General features: G+C 39.0%; 1 protein-coding gene across 1 annotated transcript in view; it reads right to left on the bottom strand.

Moving 5' to 3' along the window:
* LOC102873059 (meiosis-specific protein MEI4-like) overlaps positions 1 to 24,738 on the bottom strand; it is a 244,890-nt gene extending 220,152 nt beyond the window's left edge. Inside the window, exons 1-2 of the mRNA XM_006898441.1 lie at positions 24,523 to 24,738; positions 7,710 to 7,731 (exon numbers count right to left, since the gene is read on the bottom strand). Of these exons, the coding sequence (XP_006898503.1) occupies positions 7,710 to 7,731; positions 24,523 to 24,738 (238 nt within the window). The remainder of the gene's footprint in view (positions 1 to 7,709; positions 7,732 to 24,522) is intronic.
* Positions 24,739 to 26,432: the final 1,694 nt, after the last annotated feature.

Below are 26,432 nucleotides of genomic sequence, written 5' to 3'. Positions count from 1 at the left end.
AGATAGATAGATAGATAGATAGATAGATAGATAGATAGATGATAGATGATAGATAGATAGATAGATAGATAGATAGATAGATAGATAGATAGATAGATGATAGATATGGTCTGGTCGCCATCTTAAGTCCTTTGTCCTTGCTTTTCTCCAGTTCACTTCCTGAAAGGACCTCAGCAACAAAGAAATAATTCTAACTCCACCCATATGGTCCTTTCTCCAATCATGGAACTGGAAATATTAGCACCCCTGCTAAGGAGCCCTCTCTTTTTCAAAATAGGTAATCACCCTGCCTTGTCACTACCTTCCCCTACAAGTTCTCCAATCCTCTTATATCTCCCAGCCCCCAAGGGACCCTGACCTTCCCAGCTTCAATAAAAGTCTTGAACACAAAGGGCTCAGGGCTCTGCCCCTCTGCAGCTGCCCCTCTGCAGCTGCCTATGGGTGTGTGCAGAGTCTCTGTTCAAGGTCATAATAAAATTCCTCATGTTCTTGCATCAGTTTCAGCTCCCTGGTGTCCTTTGGGGGACTGGCAATTGTGGCACAAAAATCCAAGCAAGATGAAGCTGTTTAACAGTTTCAATCTCTTCTCCACCCATCATGATGCTGTCCCTTGGTCCAGTGGTAAGAATCTGTTTTCTTGACATTCAGATGAAATCCATATTAAAGGCTGCATTACTTGATCTTCTGTAAAAAGTACTTCAAGTCCTCCTCACTTTCAGCAAGCAAACTGTGTCACCTGCACAAGGCAGGTTATTGGTAAGTATCCCTCCAAACTTGATGCTGCACTCCTCATCATAGAGTCCAGCTTCTTGGATAATTTGCTCAGCATATGGACTGAATAGATATGGCCAGAGAACGCGACCCTGATGCACTCCCTTTTCAATTTTAAACCATGCAGTGTTCCCCTGCTTTGTTTGCAAAATAGCTTCCTGGTAAAGATAAGGTTCCTCAAGAGCACAATTAAGTGCTCTAGGAATCCTATTGTTCTCAGTGTCAGCAACTTTGAATAGACATCATTCTGGTATTCCTTAAGATCCATCTAACATCCCTGCAGCTACAACCTCTTCTAAATACTGCTTAAATTTCTGACAATTCCCTATGTAAATAATGTTTTAGCCTTTTTTTTCTTTAATCTTTTTCAGCAGTCTATGTCAGGAAATTTGGAGGAGAGCAGTCTGGCCAATGCATTGGAAGAGGTACAAATTTGTTCCCATTTCCAAGAAAGGTGATCCAAATGAAAGTAGAAACTATCAAACAGTATCATTAATATCATATGTAAGAAAAACACAAGTGTTATAGACATATTTTTATCTTTAAAAATTAAAATAATTTTTAAAATTTCCTAAATGTTAATAAAAATCAACAATCTGTGTTATGCAGATGACACAACCCTGCTTGCTGAAACTGAGGAGGACCTGAAGCACCTGCTGCAGAGGGTCAAGGACCACAGCCTCCAATATGGATTGAGGCTCAATGTCAAGAAGACAAAGATTCTCACCACTGGGCAAACTGGCAGCATCAGGATGGATGGTGAAGAGATTGAAATTGTTCACAGCTTTACAAGGGTGTACATATTCCTGACTTTTTATACCTGTAAGAAGCAGGGCAGGCGCTGGGGTTTTTTACGGTGACACAGACGTATATTTTGATAGCAATTACAGGCGCAGTATTGTAACGGGGACGGCGCCAGAGCACACTTTGTGCTGCCCGTGTAGCGCAAGAACCGAATTAAAGTGATTTTATAACAAACAAACAAAAAAAAAGAAATTGTTCACAGCTTTAGTTCACTTGGCTCCACACTAGCCAGGAAATTAAAAGACGTATTGCCGTGGGGAAAATCAGCTGTTAGGGACCTCTGCAAAGTACTGAAGAGCAATGGTGTCTCTCTGGAGACTAAGGTGCATCTGATACACTCCATGGTCTTTGCAATCACTTGTTATGCATCAGAGAGTTGGACAATGACCAAGGAGGATAGAAGGAAAATTGATGTCTTTGAGCTCTGGTGCTGGAGAAGAGTATTGAGAGTACCATGGACTGCTAAGAAAACAAACAGATTCATCCTGGAAAGGGTTAAACTGAGTGGCTCCTTGGAGGCAATGATTGAGGCTCCAACTAACATACTTTGGACAGGCTGTAAGGAGAGACTGGTCCTTAGAGAAGGTCATCATGCTTAGGAGGGTGGAGAGACAGCACAGGAGGGAAAGGCCCTCTATGAGGTGGATTGATTCAGTAACAGAGGTAATTGGGATGGGTGTGTCAGAGACAGTGCACCTGGCACAGGACAGAGCAGAGTTTAAGGCTGTTTGTTGTACATAGGGTCGCTATGAGTTACAAGCTATTCGATGGCACATAACAACAACAACAACAACAACAACAAATAAAAATTGCAAATCTTTAGGTACAAATTTTAATCTATAGAAACTCCTTACCACTAAAAATGGAGAGGTTATCCAATAAAAAAGTATGTGGTCATTTTAATGATATGCCATATCATTAGGTGAAGTCCAACTCATGTTAGGCTTACATAAAAAAGAATTAAACCCTTCCATATCCCATGTCATACTTAAAATCTCTGCTTAAGTCCTTTGTTCCAGTCAGTATCAATCCATGTCATTCAGAATCTTCAGCTCTTTTGTTAACTTAGTACTTTTTCAAATATGAAAACTTTACCTTTTCCAGGAATCTCCAAAACATGTGAGACGAAGTCTCATAATATTTGCTTTTAAGCATGACTCTGGCTGGTTTTTATTCCAAAATAGATTTGTCTATTTTCTGCCAGTTTATGTGTTCAAGAAAGTTTACAAATACTACAATTCAAAGACAATGATTCTTCTGTGGTCTTCCTTATTTACTGTCCAACTTTCCCATGCGTATGAAGCAAATGCTATGAATGGAGGTTAGCCATACTTGAGTCTTTAAAGTTCTTTGTGGTCAAGTTCCTCTCCAAAGTTGTGAAGAACCACAGTTTGTTCCATGTAAAACACTGTTTTTATTTCCTGCTACTTCGATGGGTGTTGATATGGATACAGAAAAATGAAATTTCTAACTACTTCAATATTTACTCCATTTATCATGATGTTGCCTTGTCCTCTTGTGAATATGTTTGTTTTCTTCATGTTGAGGTGAAATCCACAGAGAAGGTTATATAGTCTTTGATCACCTTCAGTAAATGCTTCAATTCTTCTGCTTTTTCCAGTAAGTAAGGTGTTGTCAACTGCATGACTGCAGGCTGTAGATGAGTCTTCCTCCAATTCTAATGTCCAATACTTCTTCATATATTCTAGATTCACTGGTTATCTGATCAGCACACCGACTGAATAGATATGATGACAGGACACAACTTTCATGCACAGCTTTCCTTTGAATGACCTCTTTTTGGCCCATTTACAGGTTCTGAATGAACACAATAAAATACTCTTGAATTCTCATTTTTATCAATGCTACCTTTCTTTATTATATACTTAATTGTACTTATTAATCTCTACTGAATAATTTTATATAGGCTTCTTCTCATCATTGAGGGATTAAATTATTCATTATAGATTACTGTTGTTGTTATTATTATATACCATTGAGTCAGAACCAACTCATACTTGACCCTCTAGTGAGTTTTCAGAGGCATTTAATTGCAAAGGTGGAGACTAGCCATCTTTCTCCAGTAGAACAGTTGGTGTGTTTAAACCACGTTCCTTTGGGGCTTGCAGCATAACTCTTTACCATCAAGCCACCAGAGCTCCCTTTACCGATTATTGTGGTTGTTAATTGTTGTTGATTATTGTTGTTAGATGCTGTTGACTACTCTGACTCGTAGCAACTATGAATACTAGATCTGAATCTTGTACTCTCCTGTGTCATCCTCATCATCTCCAACATGTTTGAGCCCACTGCTGCAGTCACTCTGTCAAACCATCTTGTTGGGAGTCTTCTTCTCTTTCACTGACCTTTCACTTTTCCAAGCATTATGTCCTTTCCATGGAATAGCCTCTCTCAGCAACATGCTCAAAGTATGAGAGATAAAGTTTCATCATCTTTGCCTTCAAGGAGCACTCTGGCCACATTTTCTGCAATACATATCTGTTGTTTACCGCTTATGCATCCCTGCTGCTTATAGACTTGCTAGTATACAAGGCCTATATTCACGTCACTGACTATAAAAAGGTAAAGAGGTATATGGATTTCTCAACACTGCTCACCATTACAGATATATGTGCACAAACAAGACATTTCTTGAAAGAGAAATTTCAAACATTGAAAAAGTACAGATAAAACAGCTCTCCTGGGACAAGTCTTATCAGATGTCTGAGAATGATGCAACCACACAAAGCAGCTCACCAACACAGATTTGCCCTACTTAAGTTTGGACTAATTCCTGCTCTGCACTTATGGATATAATAAGACTCCTCATAGTTCAAGAATAAAATTAATCAAATAAGGATAAACACTTCTAAAGGACACAAAAAGAAATCATTTCTAAGTAACCCAAAACACACAACAATTGACAAATTAGGTATTAAAACATGTGAAGTATTACATACTTTGTAGGAGTTATGCCAAAGAATAAGGTCATGATGAATATATCATTTTACAGGAAAAAAATGGCAAATTGTATAAATCCATGGGAAAAGTATTTTTTAGAACAAAACAATTATCTTAAAAAATTTAAAATTTCATTTCAGTGATAAACTAAATAACAAACAAATGTCAGACATTATACTATGAAAAGAATGTAAAAGAATAGGAAGAAATAAAATTGTATGCAGTTATTTATACCAACTGGCATTTGATAAATGGATGTAAAATTTTAAGATCCTCTATTTATTAACTTTGCATAGTTATACTGTCTGATAATTATTCTTGTTATATTGTACTTACATTTTAATCAGAGATGGTAATTTAAATATTAAACCCAGAGATATCTATCAGAACATACTATAAACAAGGCTGAACTGAATCAAGCAATCCAACAGGGCACAAAGGCAACTTAAGTCTTTGTTCTTCATATGACTTGACATTAATTAAAAAATCGTAAGGAAGATTTTTGGAGCTAGGTTTTTGAAAGCATAAAAACCCGCTTTCTCAGAAAGCAATCTTTTTTCCTTGTGAATTTCAAAGCACAAGAAACAAGCAGACATAGTCTGAATTGATTAAAGATAACACAAGCAATGCTTCTCTCTGAAGGGGGGAAAAGCAACCTTACATCAAAATAACTGATGATGTGAAACAATGGATTGCTTAATGGCAGAAAGCTCAAGACCCTTCCCCACAGTTGCTCTTTCACAGTGCACATAGTACACAGGAAAGGGCTGTTCTGATTTATTGAATGACTACACTGATTCCAAGAAATGTTTATAAGTAGTTTATGATAAATTTAGAAATTAACATAAATGATTCTTCCAAAACAGGAGATTCAACCAAATGACCACCATTTACCTATAGCAACAATGCCCCTGTATGTTGTAGGTGTTGCCACATAAATCACACCCATGTGGTGTTACAGACACTGTCCCTTTCTTTCTAGGAATTCATTGCACATTACTACTCATTCTCTACCACTTTTACAGACACCTATGCTTTGTTTGAAAATTCCCTTTAGAAATTGACTCATGTTCATTTTGAATTGAGGTTAACTATTTTACTTCTCACTACAACTTGGAATTGTTTGATACTGATGAGTATCACTCATAGACTCATAGCAACCTTATAAACAAAAGATCTGAACTTTGCCTTATACTCTGCCATCCTCATGAACTCCAACATGTTTGAGCCAATTACTGTAGTCACTATATTAATCAATCGGGCCCTGGACCTCAAGCCTTGTACGGAGTACTAGCATGAAATATTCAGCTGAGACTTTTCCATGACCTTAATATCCACAACCAACTCATTACGCTACCATGTCAGTGATGGGTCTCAGCCAAAATACTTCAACACCCACCTGGAGCCACATCCTGCCTGGCCACCAAAGGCCTCAATTACATCCAGCTCTATAACTAATTTGCTGTACAAGGTACAACACTTATCTGTTAGTTTTGTTGATCTGCACATTGCTCATTAAAGCCTGGAGTAGAAAACAATTATTTGCAGTTATAGTTCTATTTGAGTAATACCTAATTTTATTTACATGCCAATTTTTTCGATTTGACAGACTATAAATCCTAGCATTCATTTACAGTAAAATATTTCTTTTTAACCATGTATTATTTTACAAATTGGGATAATATCATAGAACAATTTCTCTAACAATTTCAAATATATAATGCACTGTATTTCTTAAATAAAAATTTCCTTCTTATGTCTTTAAATGTACTTGAAATAGATGTTTTCTCTGTTCAAAGAAGAAGAAAAAAAAAACAACAACCATGTTTTACACAATGGCATACTCTATTCAAGCTAGCTTTATAAGAATATCTTCTCAATTCTCTGGTGACTTGGGGCCAAATATCATCAATCAGTATTGTACAGTCTTTCAGTGGCTGACCTACAAATGTTTTAAGTAGAGAATAGGCAAGTCTGTAATGACCTCTTTTTCAGAAATGGTCTTATTTTATTTACCCTCTGAACCAGTAGTTCTCAAATTTGAGCCTTGTTTAAAGAACAGAAAGCAGGATATGGGGGGATAGGACCGTGGGTGTCTCTCTGAAAAGGCCAGATGGAGTGAGAATAGCACAGTCTCTCACCATTCCAGAGCAAAAAGAAGATATAAACCTGTAGTCCAGCCCCATGATGTCTTTAGAGCCAAAGCATCAGCAAGAGGTTTGTGTATTTGTTGTTGACTCACAGACATTACTGACAGTTGTGGTACCAAAAGTGGGGTTTATTAGGGAAATAAGTCAGGAAGTGGAAGAGGCAAAGATTATCTCACAATATAAGTCCAGGTTTAGTTCAGTAGTCTTAAACCATATTAACAGCAAAACGCAATCCCTTAATTAGCACAAATCCTGGTTTCAGTTCAGCAACACAAATTAAGAAGTCTCTGGTTCTCTGGTTTCCTCAATCATTTGACAAGGTTTGCCTCAGAGCAGTAAAAAGTAAGCTTCTCCATCAAGCATGTAGCAAGAACAGCAAAACCTTCAATGGTGGTTGACAGATACCTAGGACATCTTTGGTTACAATTTGCCATAGATTATCCACCACAACCACCAGGCTCAGTCTCACCAGGGTCTTGTTCCTCAGTGTAAGACACATTCTCTCTCATAAAAGTTGAACATCTGTTGATTATTTGCAAGAACATGTGTCTGCAGTTAATGTAGCTGGAAACCAGAGGGGGTAAAGGCAATGGCTAAAAAGCTACCTTTAGGCTAACACTGCAAGCCCACATTAGAATCACCTAAAAAGCTTGTTAAACCATAGACTTCTGGGCCCACTCTCAGAGATTTTATTTCTATTGAGTAATGGTATACTATCTATTCCACCTTAAACTATACTCCTGCTCTAATAACTATCCCATTCTACCTATTCTATTTACCTTTTCACTGTACAGTCAAGTTAATCTAAAAATAAAACTAAAAGGATGTTGAGGATGAAAATGTCAGGATTCTCATAGTGCCATTAGATTTTTGTGTCTTAAAATACACACAAACAAAATTATAGGACATTTAAGGAATATAGACAAAATCTGTGTAAAATATTAAGTATAATCTGGTACTCTCTGCTTTTAGCCAAGATTGATCTAATTCATTATAATATCCCTAGTATAATATCCCTAGTACCATGGCCTCTTCTAAACCCAGCCTGAACATCTAGCAGTTCTCTGTTGGCGTGTTTCTCCAGTCATTTTTGGGTAATTTTCAGCAGAATCTTGCTTGTATGTGATATTAATGATATTGTTCAATAACTTCCATACACCGTCAGGTCACTTTTCTTTGGAATGGGAACAAATATTGATCTCTTCCAGTTGGTTGGCCAAGTGGCTGTTCTCCAGATTTCTTGGCACAACTTAGCACATCCAGGCGAATGTCTGTTTGTTGAAATATGTCACTTAGTATGCTATCAACTCCTGGAGCCTGGTTTTTTGCCAATTCTTTCAAAGCAAACAGCTTCATCACCACAGGCTCTTACTCATACGTTGCTTCATGATCTTCTTGTGTGTCATCCAATTCCTTCTGGAACACTGACTATGTATACTTCTTCAATATTCTTTTAATTCTTCTTGGATCATTTAACATTCTGCCTAAAGCATCCTTTCAAGCCACCTGTGGCTTGAATTTGTTTTTCAATTCCGTCAGCTAAAGAAATGCTGAGCAAGTTTGGCCCCTTTGATTTTCTGACTCCAGCTCTCTGCACATTTCATTATAATACCTTACTCTGTCATCCCAATCTGCCCTTTGAAATTTTCTATTCAGCTCCTTAATTTCTTTATTTCTTTCTTTAGCTTTGGATTCTCAGCACTCCAATACAATACTCAGAGTCTCATCAGACATCCATCTTGGTCTTTTCTTCCTCTTCTGACTTTGTAATGACCTTCTGCATTCTTCATGGACTGTTTTTTTTATATCCTCCCACAGTTTATTTGGTCTTTGCTCATTGGCGTTCAAGGCCTCAAACCTGTTCCTGAGATGGTTTTGAAATTCGAGTGGGATAAGGTCAAATTTTGGTTCCTGTGGATTTGATTAATTCCCTTCAACTTCAGCTTGAACTTGCATATGAGTAGTTGGTAGCCTGTTCCACAATCAGTACCTGGTCTGGTTTTCACAGCTGATACTGAGCTTCTCCAGTGATTCTTTCCAAGGATGTAATCGAAATGTATACCATAAGGTGAAATCCATGTGTATAACCTGCATTTGTGTTCCTTATAAAAGGTATTTGCAATGAATAAATCATTGAATGTGCAGAATTCTATCATTCTATCTATCAGCCTCACTCTGTCATCAAGTCTATATTTTCCAGCTACTGATACTTCTTCCCTGTTTCCAACTTTTGTGTTCCAGTCACCCATTATTATCAATGCATCCTGATTGTATATTCGATCGATTTCTGACTGCAAAAGTTGGTAGAAATCTTCTATTTCCTCCTCCTTAGTTCTAGTTATCAGTGCATATATTTGAATGATAGTGGATTCACTGGACTTCCTTTTATGCATATGGATATTATACTGTGACTCAACACACTGTATTTCTTGATGGATTTAAAAATTACCTTTTTAATAATGAAAGAAACCCCATTTTCCCCTCACCTTTTCTTCTTGAGAAGTATACATAGTAGATCATATGTTCATCTGATTTAAAATGTCCCATGCCAAGCCATCTCAATTCACCAATACCCAGTATGTCAAACAAGTCAGTTATCTGCAATGCTTCCCCAATAGGTGGTCTGGGGCCGACTGAGAAAAATCAAGGAAACATGGGACAGTGGCTGAAAAGTCTGTGACATTGGGAGCTCTGGTGCCATCAAGGGAAGGAGCTGTGATATTCACTACAGTTCAACAGCTGTTCCGCCAGCTACACTGTGCGAAAAAGATGAGTAATCTTTTCCCATGAGATTTACTGCTTCTGAAAACCTGCTGGAGGGTCAGCTATGGGTTGGTACACAAAAACAGAACAAACAACAACAGCTGGTGACGTCCCTGAGGAGACTTTGATATTCACCCATTATTCTGCCCCTTCCACACAGACAATATAGGCAAAATATGTAACCTTTCCTTGAATTCAACCTTAGAAGGACCAGAGATAATATAGGTAAACTGATGATTTAAGATAACCCTCAGAATATTGTTGTTGTTGTTGTTATGTGCTGTAGAGTCGCTTGCAACTCATAGCGACTCTATGTACAGTAGCCCTAATTCCTGCTCTATCCTGTGCAACCTCACTGTCTCTGAAACACTTGCTCCCATTAACCCAACCACTGAGTTCATATAGCTCTTCAAAGGTCTTCCTCTCTTGTGGTGTCCCTAACTTTCCCCAAACATGATGTCCCTCTCCAAGGACTGGTCCCTCCTTAAAACATGCCCAAAGTATGTCAGACAAAGCTTCAGAATCCTTGCCTCCAAACAGCAGCCTGATTTCATCATCTTCAGCACAAACCTGTTTGTTATCCTAGCAGTCCATGGTATATTCAACACTTTTCTCCAGCACCACAGCTCAAAGGCATCAATTCTCTTTCTTTCATCCCTAGTCTTTTTCTAGCTCTCTGATGCAGAGCTCACAATTGCAAAGACTATGGCTTAGAAATAGCCCACCTTAGTCTCCAGCCTGACGTCGGTGCTCTTCAGTACACTTGAGAGGTCCCTGACAGCTGACTTTTCCAGTGCAATTCGTCTCCTGATTCCTGACTGCTGGTACCAAGAGTATTGATTGTGGAGCCAAGCAAACTAAAGCTGTTAACAATCTCAATCTCTTCACCATCTATCATGATGCTGCCAATTGAAACAGTGGTGAGAATCTTTGTTTTCTTGATGTTGAGCTTCAATCTATATTGAGGCTATAGTTCTTGACCTCCTGCAGCAATCACTTCAGGTACTTCTCAGTTTCAGCAAGCAGGGTTGTGCATAACACAGGCTGCTGATGAATCTTCCTCCAATCCTAATGACACATTCCTCTTCTTATAGCCCAGTCTTACTGCTGATCTGTTCTGCATAAAGATTTAAAAGGTATGGAGACAGAATACATTCCTAGCAGACACCCTTCCCAATTTTCAACCATGCATTGTTTCCTTCCTCTGTTCCGATGACTGCCTCTTGGTTCAAGTATAGGTTTCACATAAGCACAATCAAATGCTCTGGGATTCCCATTCTTCTCAGTCAACCACAGTTTGTTGTGATCCACACAGTCAAAAGCCTTTGCATAGTCAATGAAGCACAGAAAGACATTCCTCTGGTACTCTCTGCTTTCCACTGGCTACAATATCCCTAGTACCACGACCTCTTCTAAATCTAGCCTGCACATCTGACAGTTCTCTGTTGATGTGCTTCTCCAGTCGTTTTTGGATAATTTTTAACAGAATCTTGCTTGCATGTGATATTAATGATATTGTTGGATAATGTCCACACTCTGTAGGGTCACCTTTCTTTGGAATGGGAACAAATATCGATCTTTTCCAGTCCGTTGGCCAGCTGGCTGTCCTCCAGATCTCTTGGCACAATTTAGTGAGCATATCCAGGCCAGCATCTGTATGTTGAAATATGTTAATTGGTACATTCTCAACTCCTGAAGCCTTGTTTTTTGCCAATTCTTTCAGAGCAGCTTGAACTTCCTCCTTTATCTACACGGGCTCTTGCTCATACTTTGCTTCATAAAGTTTTTCTGGGTCAGCCAATTCCTTCTGATACAGTGACTCTGTGCACTCCTTCAATCTTCTTTTAATACTTATTGGATCATTTAACATTCTGCCCAAAGCATCCTTAAGTACTGCCACTTGTGACTTGAATTTATTTCAATTCCTTCAGCTTAAGAAATGCTGAGCGAGTTCAGCCCTTTTGATTTTCTGACTCCAGCTCTTTACACATTTCATTGTAATACCTTGCTTTGTCATCCCAACCTGCTCTTTGGAATTTTCTGTTCAGCTCTTTAATTTCTTGATTCTTTCCTTTATCTTTGGCTTCTCAGTGCTCCAATATTCAGAATCTCATCTGACTATTCAACTACTGTCCCATGTAGCCTTGCTCACCTCAGTCAGCCCCAGACCACCACCGAGTTGTTTGATAAACTAGATATTGATGAAGTGACATGGCTTGGCAAGGGACATTTTGAATCAGATGATCATATGATCTACAATGCTGGGGATGAAAAGGTGAGGAAAAATGAGGTTGCTTTCATAATTTAAAAAGTTATTTCTAGATTCATCATGAAACACTCAATATCTACTTACTTTCTTTTAGTAAAAGTCAAATTAATACATTTTACTACAAGTAGTACATTATCAATTATCCAGGTCACCATTGGCTCTCCACCACCATCTATCCGCAGATACAATTAGTTTTATTTTTTTATAAATAACTTTTTATTGTGATTTTAACAAAAGTTTACAGAAAGCTTAGATTTCCAATCATTCATTCATTCATTCATTCATTCATTGCTGCACATTTTTCTCCCTTCCGTCTCCACCCCAGTCCAATTTGCTATGCACCTCTTCTTCTGGACTGTTGCCATTAAAATAATGCTTAATCATACATTCCTTTTAAGCAGTTATTTCCCTCATTTGTTCCAATGCAGTGTTCATTATTTATCCCCTTTTCTTAGTTTCTTCCCAAACCCCATGTCAGTCCTGTCTTATACCTGTGGCATTAAAATTTTAATCTTAAATCGGCCAATTGAAGTTCTGTATCATTTTTCTTACTAACAAGGCATAGTTCCTGTTACCCCTTCGTACTTCACTGTATTTTCAGGAAAAGCAGTTAACATTGCAAGCACTAGCCATTGTCTTCACTCCAGTCTCATCGCACACCCACACATTCAGGCCAGACTCAACCCTTATTAACATTATGAGCCCATCTTTAATAAGATGTTGGCTAGATTAAACAACACTAGTATTGTTTATTTCCTATCCCTAAGTTTCTCCTGTTCCCATCCCAAAGACAGGTGACCCAACAGAGTGTAGAAACTATAGAACAATCTCATTGATATCACATGCAAGCAAGATTCTACTGAAGATTATCTAAAAACGACTGAAACAGCACATCAGCAGACAACGGCCAGAAGTCCAAGCTGGGTTTAGAAGGGGTCGTGGTACTAGGGATATTGTAGCTAATGTTAGATGAATCTTAGCTGAAAGCAGAGAATACCAGAGGAATGTCTACCTGTGTTTCATTGACTATGTAAAGGCATTTGACTGTGTGGATCATAACAAACTGTGGCTGACTCTGAGAAGAATGGGAATCCCAGAACACTTGATCATGCTAATGTGAAACCTATACCTGGATCAGGAGGCAGACATCAGAACAGAGCAAGGGAACACTGCATGGTTCAAAATTGGGAAGGGCATGCGCCAGGGATGCATCCTAGCTCCATACCTTTTCAACCTGTATGCAGAACAGATTATCTGGGAGGCTGGGATCTATGAGGAGAAATGTGGGGTCAAGATTGGTGGACGATTTATCAACAATCTGCGTTATGCAGACAACACAACTCTGCTTGCTGAAACTGAGGAGGACCTGAAGCACCTGCTGCAGAGGGTCAAGGACCACAGTCTCCAATTTGGATTGAGGCTCAATGTCAAGAAGACAAAGATTCTCACCACGGGGCTAATTGGCAGCATAAGGATGGATGGTGAAGAAATGGAGATTTTTCACAGCTTTAGTTTGCTTGGCTCCACAGTCAACACTTTCGGCACCAGTAGCCAGGAAATTAAAAGGTGCATTGCCAAGGGAAAGTCTGTTGTTAGGGACCTCTCCAAAGTGCTGAAGAGCAATGGTGTCTCTCTGGAGACTAAGATGCGTCTGATACAGGTCATGGTCTTTGCAATCTCTTGTTATGCATCAGAGAGTTGGACAATGACCAAGGAGGATAGAAGGAGAATTGATGCCTTTGAACTGTGGTGCTGGAGAAGAGTATTGAGAGTACATTGGACTGCTAGGAAAATAAACAAATTCATCCTGGAAAGGGTTAAGCTGGGTGGCTCCTTGGAGGCAAGGATTCTGAGACTCCGTCTAACATACTTTGGACATGTTGTGAGGAGAGACTGGTCCTTGGAGAAAGACATCATGCTTGGGAGGGTGGAAGGACAGCGCAGGAGGGGAGGGCCCTCTATGAGGTGGACTGATTCAGTGACTGGGATAATCGGGATGGGTGTGTCAGAGGCAGTGTGATTGGCAGAGAACAGAGCAGAGTTTAGGGCTGTTGTACATAGGGTCGCTGTGAGTCGCATGTGACTCGACGACACATAACAGCAAGCTTGAAAGACAAAGATGAGCTCTCTAATACACTGATGACTCTAACATCAGTACTTAAGTTATAATGTGTTCAAATATATGAAGCAAGACACCTGGATAACAATGGCTTAAAAATAACTGCTTACTTTATAAAATCTCATAATAATAATTTGGCAACAGATTTGCATTGTCGGTAAGGACAAGGTGCTTCCTATCCTTAAAATATTTAATTTTTCAGTAGTGTCTCTAACTGGAGAGTGGATGAAAGGCACCCAAGAGTTGAGGACTCTCCTTCATAGGGTCGCTATGAATCACCTGTGAGTCGACGGCACTTAACAACAACAACAGTGTCTCTAAGTAGGAAAAATTCAAACATCATAACATTAAGTGATAGTGGCAAATAAAACAAGGATGGAAGTAAATAATTTTAAAATTCTCTCTTTCAATAGGTCTCAGTCCATCCCCTAGGAAGGTAATCTTTACCAAAAGCTTAAAGGATTTTTTTTTACCTATAATTTGTGAAAAGCAGGCCTATGCACAAACTTAGAACAAAACTGGAAAAGAAGCTTAAGCCTTTCATTAATTAATCAACAGGGAATAAAGACAGAGATGTGCAAACAATTAAATGTTCTTGTAAAGTGAAAAGACGATAGCTATTGAGGAGGTTACAGTGTCTGTTATGTATCACCAAAAAGATGTATTCCAAGAAAATCCCAAAATGTTTTAAGAAGTGTTATTACTGAATATCTTTTTTGTTCTCTCTTTCTTTCTTATAAACAAAAAGTCAACTCATTGCTGTCAAGTCGGTTCTGCGTCATAGTGAGTCTCCTCAATTGAGTGAGTTTCCAAGGTAGGAGAAGTCTGTCCATCTTTCTCCCACAGATCGGCTGGGCATTTGAATACCCAGAGATGCATGGTCTTTTGATTAAAAGCACAATATGCTATTAAATATTTTTCTCTATTTGTGAGCTTTTAAAGTTAAATAAAAATGTCTCAAAATTCCCCTTCTATATCCTAGTTATCTCTTCTCTGTAGAGTCTAATAACTTAATAAATATTATTAAAAAAACTACAATCCTCTTTAAGAAGTTTAGAAAGATAAATCAAAACAAAGAAATAGTTGAGTTTCTCAAATGCTGTAAAAACCATATAGTACTCATTATTTGTTTACTTTGTCAATTAAGTTATGCTGTAATTAATTCTAGACTTATCAGTTGCTTCAATGGACAGTTCATGCTATAAATTAAGGTATACAGCTTCTCAATCTATTAAGAACCATTCCATTCACCATTTCTTGAAGGCTTACTACCACTGAACACTGAAGAACAACTGTACTATACAAGTTGTTGTTAGATGGCATCAAGTCAACTACTATTGATAATAACCCTATGAGCAACAGATCAGAACCATGCCCTACCGTACACCAGTTACAAGATTTCCAAAATGCTGGATCCCACTGTTATAGTCACTTTGTCAATCCATCTTGCTGAAAGTCATCTTCACCTTCACTGATCCTTTCCCAGAATAATGTCATTTCCTAAGAACTGATAACATGCCCTAAGTAGGTAAGGTGAAGTTTCACCAGCCTTGTCTCCAAGAAACACTCTGGTTGCATTTTCACCAGGCCAAAATTGTTGGTTTTGCAATCCCAGATAATTATCTTCACCATAATTCAAAAGAGTTATTCATTATCCAACTTTTAGGTGCATAGGAAGGAACTGAAAAGACTTAGATCAGAATCACCTTGGTTTTTAAACTGACAACCCCTTGCTCTTTAGTTCTTTGAAAAGGTCCCAGAGAGTGGATTTCCCCAATGGAGCATTTTTTTTTGTTTAATTTTTGGCTGCTATTATGATGGACATTCATTGTGGATTCAAATAAAATGAAATCACAGACAACTTCAATCTATTGTTCATTGTCAAAATGTTGTCTAAGGTCTAGTGTAAGGATTTTTGGGTTGTGGGTTCTTTGGAGTGTTGTCTGTTTGTTTGTTTGTATTTAAAAAAATTCATATATAATCAATCGACATATTTCAGCTGCCCTGGATGTGCTCACCAAGTTGTGCAAAGAAATCTGGAGAACAACTGCTTGACCAACTGACTGGAAGAGATCTACATTTGTTCCCATCCCAAAGAAGGGTGACCCAACAGAGTGTGGAAACTATAGAACAATATCGTTGATTTCACATGCAAGCAAGATTCTACTAAAGATTATCCAAAAACTACTGGAACAGCACATTAGCAGAGAACTGCCAGAAGTCCAGGCTGGGTTTAGAAGGGGTTGTGGTACTAGGGATATTGTAGCTAATGTTAGATGGATCTTGGCTGAAAGCAGGGAACACCAGAGGAATGTACATCTGTGTTTCATTGATTATGCAAAGGCATTTAACTATGTGGATCATAACAAACTATGGCCGACTCTGAGAAGAGTGGGAGTCCCAGAACATTTGATTGTGCTAATGTGAAACCTATGTTGTTGTTGTTATGTGCCATCGAGTCGTTTCCGACTCATAGCGACCCTATACCTGGACAAAAAGGCAGTCATCAGAACAGAGCAAGGAAACACTGCATGGTTCAAAATTGGGAAGGGCGTACGCCAGGCATGTGTCCTGTCTTCATACCTTTTGAACCTGTATGCAGAACTGATCATCCTGGAGGCTGGGATCTATGAGGAGGAATGTGGGGTCAAGATTAGTGGAAGATCTATCAACCATCTGTACATATGACACAACCCTGCTTGCAGAAAGTGAGCAGGACCTAAAGTGCTTGCTGCAGAGGGTCTAGGACTGAAGCCTCCAATATGGATTGAGGCTCAATGTCAAGAAGACAAAGATTCTCAGCACTGGACCAATTGGCAGCATCAGAATGGATGGTGAAGACATGGAGATTGTTCACAGCTTTCGTTTGCTTGGCTCCACAGTCAACACTCTTGGCACTAGTAGCCAGGAAATTAAAAGGCGTATTGCCATGGGAACGTCTGCTGTTAGGGACTTCTCCAAAGTACTGAAGAGCAATGCTGGCTCTCTGGAGACTAAGGTGCATCTGATTCAGGCCATGGTCTTTGCTATCACTTGTTATGATGCATCAGAGAGTTGGACAATGACAAAGGGGGATAGAAGGAGAATTGATGACTTTGAGCTGTGGTGCTGGAGAAGAATATTGAGGGTACCATGGACAGCTAGGAAAACAAATAGGTTCATCCTGGAAAGGGTCAAGCCGGGCGGCTCCTTGGAGGCAAGGATTCTGAGGCTTCATCTCACATACTTTGGACATGTTTTAAGGAGGTACCGGTCCTTGCAGAGAGACATCATGCTTGGTAGGGTGGAGGGACGACAGTGCAGGAGGGCAAGGCCCTCTATGAGGTGGATGGATTCAGTGACTGGGGTAATCAGGATGCGAGTGTTAGAAACAGTGCGACTGGCACAGTACAGAGCAGAGCTTAGGGCTGTTGTACATAGGGTTGCTATGAGTTGCAAGTGACTCAATGGCCCATAACAACAACAACAACAATCAATATTGATGGCTATACTCTAACTGTCTTCAGTAAGGGCTTCAAGTCTTCTATACTTTCTATAACCAAATATTTTTCAGCTGCATGACACATGTTGCCAATGAGTCTTCCTCTAATACAGATGCCACATTCTTCACCATATAGTCCACATGATCTATACAGCACACAGACTGAATTAGTATGGAGAAAAGATACAACTCTGACACTTTTCATGATTTTAAACTATGCAGTATCCCCTTGTTTTAGACAACTTCTTGGTCCATGTACACGTTTCTGGAAAAGTTTCCTGGTCAATGGATAAGTATTTACATTCGCTTTCTCTTCTTCTATGCTGTACAAGTAAAAGTTGTGGGAGGATATCAAGAGTATCATCCAGGAAGAATGCACAAAGTCATTATAAAGACAGAGGAAGAAGAAAGACCAGGATGGATGTCAGAAGAGACTCTGAATATTGCACTAGAGCGTGGAAAAGCAAAAGGTGAGGGAAGAAATCAAGATATTAAAGAGCTGAACAGAGACTACAAAAGGCTGAGTGGGAACACAAAGTAAGATATTACAGTGAAATGCGTAAGGAGCTGGAGTCAGAAAATCAAAAGGGCGGAACTTCTCAGGATTTCTTAAGCTCAGGAACTGAAGAACAAATTCAAACCTTGAGTTGCAATACTTAAGGATGCTTTCGGCAGAATATTACATGATGCAAGAAGTATTAAAAGAAGATGGAAAGAATATACAGAGTTACTGGACTGTAAAAAATTGGCAGGCACAGAAGAATTTCATGAAACAACATATGAGCAAGACCTATGGTGATGATGGGAGAAGTTCAAGCTGCTTTGAAAGAAATGGAAAAAATAAGACCCCAGGTTATCTCAACTAACAGATGCTGCATTAGATTTGCTCACCAAATTGTGTCAACAAATCTGGAGAACAACCACTTGGCCAACTGACTGGGAGAGATCTATTATTTGTTCCCATTGTAAAGAAAGGTGACCAACAGAGTGTGGAAATTATTGAACAATATCATTAATATCACATGCAAGCAAGATTCTGCTGAAGATTATTCAAAAATGACTGGAACAACACATCAACAGAGGATAGTCAGAACTGCAGGCTTGGTCATGGTACTAGAGATATTGTAGCTAACGTTAGATGTATCTTGGCTGAAAGCAGGGAGTACCAGAGGAGTGTCTATCTGTGTTTCATTTATTATGCAAAAGTGTTTAACTGTGTCGATCATAAAAAACTGTGGCTGACTCTGAAAAGAATGGAAATCCCAGAACACTTGATCATACTAATGCGAAACCTATACTTGGACCAGGAGGAAGTCGTCAGAACAGACCAGGGAAATACTTCATAGTTCAAAATTGGGAACGGTGTACACAAGGGATTTGTCCTCTCTCCATACCTCTTCAATCATTATGCAGAACAGATTATATGGAGGCTGGGCTCTATGAGCAGAAATATGGCATCAGGATTGGAGGAAGATCTATCAACAACCTGCGTTATGCAGATGACACAACCTAGCTTGCTGAAACTGAGGAGAACCTGAAGCACTTGCTGCAAAAGGTCAAGGACTGCTGTCTTCAATATAGATTGAGGCTCAATATCAAGAAAACAAAGATTCTCACCACTGGGTCAATTAGCAGCATAATTATAAATGGTGAAGAGATTGAGATTATTAACAGCTTTAGTTTGCTTGGGTTTGGAGTCAACATTCTTGGTACCAGAAGCCAGGAAATTAAGACATATTGCTATGGGAAAGTCTGCTGTTAGGGATATTGCCAAAGTACTGAAGAACAATGGTGTCACTCTGGAGACTAAGGGGCACCTGATACAGGCCATGGTCTTTGCTATCACTAGCTATGCATCAGAGAGCTGGACAATGACGAGGGATGATGGGAGGAGAACTGATGCCTTTGAGCTGTGTGGTTGGAGGAAAGTATTGCATATATGATGGACTCCTAAGAAAATGAACAGATTCATCCTAGAGAGGGTTAAACCAGAGGGTTAAACCAGGATGCTCCTTGGAGGCAAATATTCTGAAGCTTCATCTGACATATTTTGGACATGTTGCAAGGAGGGGTCAATCCTTGGAGAGGGACATCATGCTTGGGAGTGTAGACGGAAAGCACAAGTGAGGAAGACCCTCTATGAGGTGGATTGGTTCAGTCACTTGAGTAATAGGGGTAGGTGTGTCAGAGACAGTGAGATTGGTATAGGCTAGAGCAGGATTTAGGGCTATAGTGCATAGGGTTACTATGAGTCATAGGTGATTTGACAGCACATAACAATTGTTGTTAAGTTGGAACTGATTCATGGTTATTCCGATAGCGTGTTTTTGCAGACAGTAAATTGCATAGAGGGGGACTCTCCATCATTTTTCTGATGAACTGCCAGTGGATTTAAACTGCCTGAGAGGCAATGCCTTTGGGTTACTCACACAACTTTCTATGGACTACACTATCAGAGCTCTCTGTAGATGTAAAGCAACCCTGAAAATTCCAGAAGGAAATATTTAATATAAATATACCTATAATAAAGTTTTCATTTTTAGATATTAATCTGTCTTTAGAATAAAGCTTATTAATCTTTTCTAATACATCTTTAAAAAACTGCTGTTTTTTATTATTTTTCAAAGCCTCTGATATCCTCTCATATTATCTTATTCTCTCTCCACTCATTTACAAGTGATTCTATTTATCAGAATCTATCTATTTATTCCTTATTTTTGAAGTTTTAACAGATGGAGAAATAGATTACTTCCAAACATCTGCACTAATATGCTTTACCTGTAACTCCTGCTGTGAGTAAAAAGGATTTTAATTATGTAGTTTTTGGAAATTTCTCTCTCAAGTACTGTAAATTCTTTTGCTTCAGGGTGAGAAAAAATTACCCTTAGGCACACTCATGCCACAAACAAATAGCATACACTATTAGTGTTATAAATACCCTTGATGATAAGCTTTAGTTTTGATATCATAGGTGTTTATTCATAGTCACAGTTTAAGCTTCCTAGATTTTCAGAGGTGTCAACCAAATAACTGCATAGAGTATTAAGGAAAAACTGATGATGTTTGCCATTTCTTATATATACTGAAAAAAGACCAATACTCAGAAAGACTTTCAGAGATATTGAAATGTAGCTATAAATCCTGTAAAATTATTTTCACTCATATAGTAAAGAGATTGTACTATAATCTGTGTGTGAGGTAGGGAATTCATTTAAAAAGTGGCATGTTTTAGAACAATGGTCTTATGCAGTATTTGTCCTTATAAAACTGTGTTTATTCACTTAGTATAATGCTCTCTAGTCTCTCCAAAGTTATGCAGTATTTTTCAAAATTTTTATTGTAAAAATAGAAGGATAACTAGTAAAATGTGTATGGTTACCCAAGAGGGAAAGAGGTGGGAACCAAGGGGTGAGGATGGGTACGGGCGAAATCACAAGGTTGCACAATTTGTTGGGTGGACGGTGGGGGTGAAGGAAATGGAAAGTGAAAAGGCAGGTTATTGATGGGCAAGGTCCAATGATGATTAATTTTATAAAAATATAATCCATGGGAATGACTGTATAAAACACAGTATGAATGAAGAAACATACTGTACACAAACTTTGTAAGCAAACCAAAGTAAAATTTAAGAGAAAGAAAAGAGTGGTATGTTGTGGGATATTAGGTTAACAGATTGTCCTGAGGATTACTCTATTACCTGCTATGGCTGCACATTCATAACAGAAGAGCCTCATTCTTTACAATAGCTCCTCTTTTTCTGTTCACCTCTGGAATGTTGCTATCTGCAGGATTTCCCTGTTAGCGCCATTTCCCCTGGGAATCTCTGATATAGCTAAGACTTCAACTACTGTATCATAAACCTGTGTCTATAACTGAGGAGGACCTAAAGTGTTTGTTGCAGAGGGCCAAGGACTATAGTCTTTAACACCTCAAGACTAAAGCTAAACATCAAGAAGGCAAAGATTCTCATCCTAGGCCAATTGGTAACACCATGATAGATGGAGAAGAGATTGAGTTTGTTAACAGTTAATGTATGCTTGGCTCCACAATCAACACACTTGGCATCAGCAGTCAGGAAATCAAAAGATGAACTGCTATACTTGGACCAGGAGGAAGTCATCAGAACAAAGCAAGGAAACACTGCATGGCTCAAAATTGGGAAGGTGTGTGTCAAAGATGTGTCCTATCTCCATGTCTTTTCAATCTATATGCACAACAGATTATCCAGGAGGCTGGGCTCTTTAATGGCTTCTGAAAACCTCCTGGAGGGTAAGCTCTCGATCAGTTCTGACTTAATGGTACACAACAACAAGATCAATAATACATAAATCTTCTGCCTCAAAAAAGTTCAATGGTTCCTAAGAAATGAGTAATCATCATGTTACAGTTTGTTCCTGGGTTTTGAATGTTAAACTAGTATATTTATTAACCAAAAAACTCAAACTCATTGTCACAATAGAATCATAGCTGACCCTCCAACAGTTTTCAGAATCAATAAATCACAAGAGCAAAGTTTGCCCATTTTTCAATCTCAGAGCTTCTGGTGGATTTGAGTGGCCAGAGATGCTTGGCCTTGAGGACATCGGTGAAACTCCCAATAACCAAGGCTCCCAGAGTTCCTCCTTTTTAACTGCACACATTTTACTCTCAATAGGGTCCTCATGAGGACAACAAATTTTATGATAAACTTAAAATGTGAAATTCAGTAAAACATCCCTACAGATCACATTCAATACCACTTCAAATCTGTTCAAAATCCACCTTTCTTTCTTTCTGCACATCAGTTTCTATCACATGTCTCTTCATCACATTATGATTACTTGTTTACTCTAGTGGAATGTTTCTGAACTTTGGGTTAATCAGAAGCACAGCACTATAAGTGGACTGAATGGGACAGACATCTTCCACTGCTGGGCTATTTCACATGTCCCTGCCTCTAGCCAGATGCTCTGTGACATTCCATGTGTCTACTAGACACATCTATGAGGCCTAGACCCGGAAAACTTCCCAGCAGCTAGGCAGAATAAATAGTTTGCTCTTTTGTACTTTGTCAATGTCTGTAAAGTAGTGTTTATCAAAAGTATATTATTAAACCGTCAATTTAGTCTACTAAAAGAGTAGATATTTAATAGCAAGAACAACACCTCATTTTATGAGCTTCATCATCCACCACATGCCTGTATTATAGTTGTAAAGTGATACATGAATACCGGGAAAACTAATTTATATAAAATAAAATAAAATAGAAATAAAAATGCAAAGTAAAAGAACAAGATAAGACAAAACATTTTAAAACTTAATAAGCTTAAAAACATTACGATTTTCACATTTCACTATAGTCATTCTCCAATTTCAATGCAATATCTAAAATAGCCCGATTATATTGTTTTTGTTATGTGCCGTCGAGTCACTTGTGACTCATAGCGACCCTTTATACAACAACCCTAAACTCCGCTCTGTCCTGTGCCAATCACACCATCTCTGATACACCCTTCCCAATTGCCCCAGTCACTGAATCAATCCACCTCGTAGAGGGCCTTCCTCTCCTGCACTGTCCCTCCACCCTAACAAGGATGATGTCCCTCTCCAAGGACCGGTCCCTCCTTACAACATGTCCAAAGTATGTGAGACAGAGCCTCAGAATCCTTGCCTCCAAGGAGCCGCCCGGTTTGACCCTTTCCAGGATGAATCTGTTTGTTTTCCTAGCAGTCCATGGTACCCTCAATACTCTTCTCCAGCACCACAGCTCAAAGGCATCAATTCTCCTTCTATCCTCTTCAGTCATTGTCCAGCTCTCTGATACATAACATGTGATTGCAAAGAATATGGCCTGTATCAGATGCACCTTAGTCTCCAGAGAGACAGCACTGCTCTTCAGTACTTTGGAGAGGTTCCTAACAGCAGACTTTCCCTTGGCAATACACCTTTTAATTTCCTGGCTACTGGTGCCAAGAGTGTTGACTGTGGAGCCAAGCAAACTAAAGTTGTGAACAATCTCAATCTCCTCACCACACATCCTGATGCTGCCAATTGGTCCAGTGGTGAGAATCTTTGTCTTCTTCACATTGAGCCTCAATCCATATTGGAGGCTGCAGTCCTTGACCCTCTGCAGCAAGCGCTTCAGGTCTTCCTCACTTTCTGCAAGCAGGATTGTGTCATCTGCATATCGCAGATTGTTGATAGATCTTCCACCAATCTTGACCCCACATTCCTCCTCATAGATCCCAGCCTCCCGGATAATCTGCTCTGCATATAGGTTGAAAAGGTATGGAGACAGGACACATCCCTGACATACGCCTTTCCCAATTTTGAACCCTGTAGTGTTTCCTTGCTCTGTTCTGACGACTGCCTCTTGGTACAAGTATAGGTTTCTCATTAGCATGATCAAGTGTTCTGGGATTCCCATCCTTCTCAGAGTCAGCCACAGTTTGTTATGATCCACACAGTCAAACGCCTTTGCATAGTCAATGAAACACAAATAGACATTCCTCTGGAATCCTGTGCTCTCAGCCAAGATCCATCTAACATCAGCTACAATATCCCTAGTACCGCAACCCCTTCTAATCCCAGCCTGGACTTCTCTGGCAGTTCTCTGCTGATGTGTTGTCCCAGTCGTTTTTGGATAATCTTCAGTAGAATCTTGCTTGCATGTGAAATTAATGAGATTATTCTATAGTTTCCACACTCTGTTGGGTCACCCTTTTTTGGAATGGGAACAAATATAGATCTCTTCCAGTCAGTTGGCCAAGTAGTTGTTCTCCAGATTTCTTTGCACAACTTGGTGAGCACATCCAGGGCAGCATCTGTTAGATGAAATATGTCAATTGGTATACCATCTATTCCTGGGGCCTTATTTTTTGCTTTGACTGTTGTTGTTGTTGTTAAGTGCCGTTGAGTCACAGGCAACTCATAGAGACCCTATGAAGGAGAGTCCTGATGCTTGGGTGCCTTTCATCCTCTTTCCAGGTTCACAGGGTTTCCGGAGGCAAGCTATTACGGAAGTAGATGCCACTCCTCCTTCCAACACATATGACTAGACATGTATAAAATTATATACAGAACAAAGAAAAGAAATCTAATTCTCAAGGAGACTGAACAATTCGGTATTTTAGAAATAAATTTTCAAACAATTTTGAAGCAGACCTAAAAGAGAGGTAATATTACCAAAAGGTGATTTTAGATGCTTACCATTATTAAGAGCTACTGGACTCATTCCACTCAGAAGTACTTTCTGACGTAACTGCAAAATTTCAGTTTCCAAATCTTGGACTTTGGATCTGCATTTACACTCTTCTCCAGACACCACCCTTGCAAGTTGTTCTGTGTATTCTCTGCTGCTTTTGTCTGCTGGTTTTGAGCGGATAATTGCCAGGGCCACGGCCAACTTTGAAGTTCTCAAATACCATCCTTGAGCATCCATCCTGGCTTTTGTCCCTATTATTTAATAAGAAAATGAAAGTTATAGCAATTCTTTTTAACTTTTACAGTACATCTCATTTGCTCAAAATTGATTTTTCAGAGTAGCACTAATTAATAAGTTTTTCAATTAAATTGGCAGCAAATGACAGAAAAAAAATTCTTAAGAACTGAAGACTAAGAAAAAATATGCAGTATGGCGCTTTCTCAAAAAGTTGCAAATAGAGATACCATTTGACGCAGCAATTCCACTACTGGGAATATACCCCAAAGAGACCATAACTGACATCCAAGCAGATATATACACACCCATGTTTATCGTGGCTTTGTTCACAATAGCAAGGAGTTGGAAACAACCTAAGTGACTGTCAACAAACGAATGGATAGAGAAGCTGTGGTGTACTCACACAATGGAATATTATGCTGCATTGAAAAACAAGAAACTCATGAAATATTATTGAAAATGGGTGACCCTGGAGGACATTATGCTGACTGAAATATCTCAGTCACAAAAGGACAAATACTGCATGGTGCCACTGACTTCAGGTTTGGGAGGAGACTGAGAAGGATGGGTTCAATAATGTATATTGCACTGAAACATATGAGGGAGAAAACTGTCTAAGAGGGAAAATTATCAAGTATCTTTGTCATGACAGGAGTCTAGAGCATAGGCTGTATAGCAGAGTGGACCTGAAAGGAGGGATTGTAAAATAATGAAAGAATTTTTCTTTTACTTTTCCAAGAAGGTAGTGTACTTGGGGGGAAGGTTGGGAGGGGAGAAAAGTGCAACAATGAATGAACGGAAACCCAAAGTCTCTGCAAATTTTCATTGAAATTAATAATAAAAAAAGGAAAAAATATGGGAAAAATGCATACAGATGTACATTAATATGCAAGTAATAGGTTCAGACAATCTGACAAAGTCTTGGGGTGAGAAAAACATTAATTCATTTAGTAGTTTGCAACCAGAGATACATAACCTATTATTTTAGAAAACTTTTTAAATATTCATGTGCCCAGTCACATTCTCTCAAAATCCACATTCAGCAACAGAGATAGTACTGAGGCTTGTCTATTTTGAAAACAGTCCATTAATTTAATTCAGAATAACTAAATTAAGTTATTCATTTAAATTTAAGCCCTTCTCTTCTCTAACACATTCTGGGCTCTAAGTCTTAGAGCCCCTGTTTCCTAAGCATTGATCCTTAATGTGCTTTTCCTGCCTTCAATGAGGCCTCTTCCTATAACGACACTATGAATATAGATGAGGCCGATCTTTTCAGTTTGTATTATTTAAATACTTACACTGCTCTGCTTGAAAATCTCTAAAGGTTTTCAACTGACACCATACCCATGTTTTTTCCACTTTCTGATAATGTTACTGTTAGGTGCCACAGAGTCAGCTGAGACTCAGCAGCCCTATCAACTACAGAGCTAACCTTGCCTATCCTGTGTCATGCTCAGGTTCTCTGATATACTCATCTATTGCGATAGTCATTATGTCCATCTTTTTTTTTTAGGGTTTCCTCTCTTTCAAGACCCTCTAGCTTCCCCAGCATGATCTCTCTCTCTCTCTCTCTCTCCAAGGACTAGCTCTTCCCAAATGATGAGCACTCTGGTTGTACTTCCTTCAAGGTTATTTTGACAGCCCAAGGGATATTCAATATTATTCCTCAACATTACAATTCAAAGAAAATT

Source organism: Elephantulus edwardii, unplaced genomic scaffold (assembly GCF_000299155.1).
Source record: "Elephantulus edwardii isolate Elephantulus edwardi_28Jun2011 unplaced genomic scaffold, EleEdw1.0 scaffold00229, whole genome shotgun sequence".
NCBI classification, from domain to species: Eukaryota; Metazoa; Chordata; class Mammalia; order Macroscelidea; family Macroscelididae; genus Elephantulus; species Elephantulus edwardii.
The sequence above is the reverse complement of the archived record's forward strand: the minus strand, read 5'-3'. Positions and strand labels throughout refer to the sequence as shown.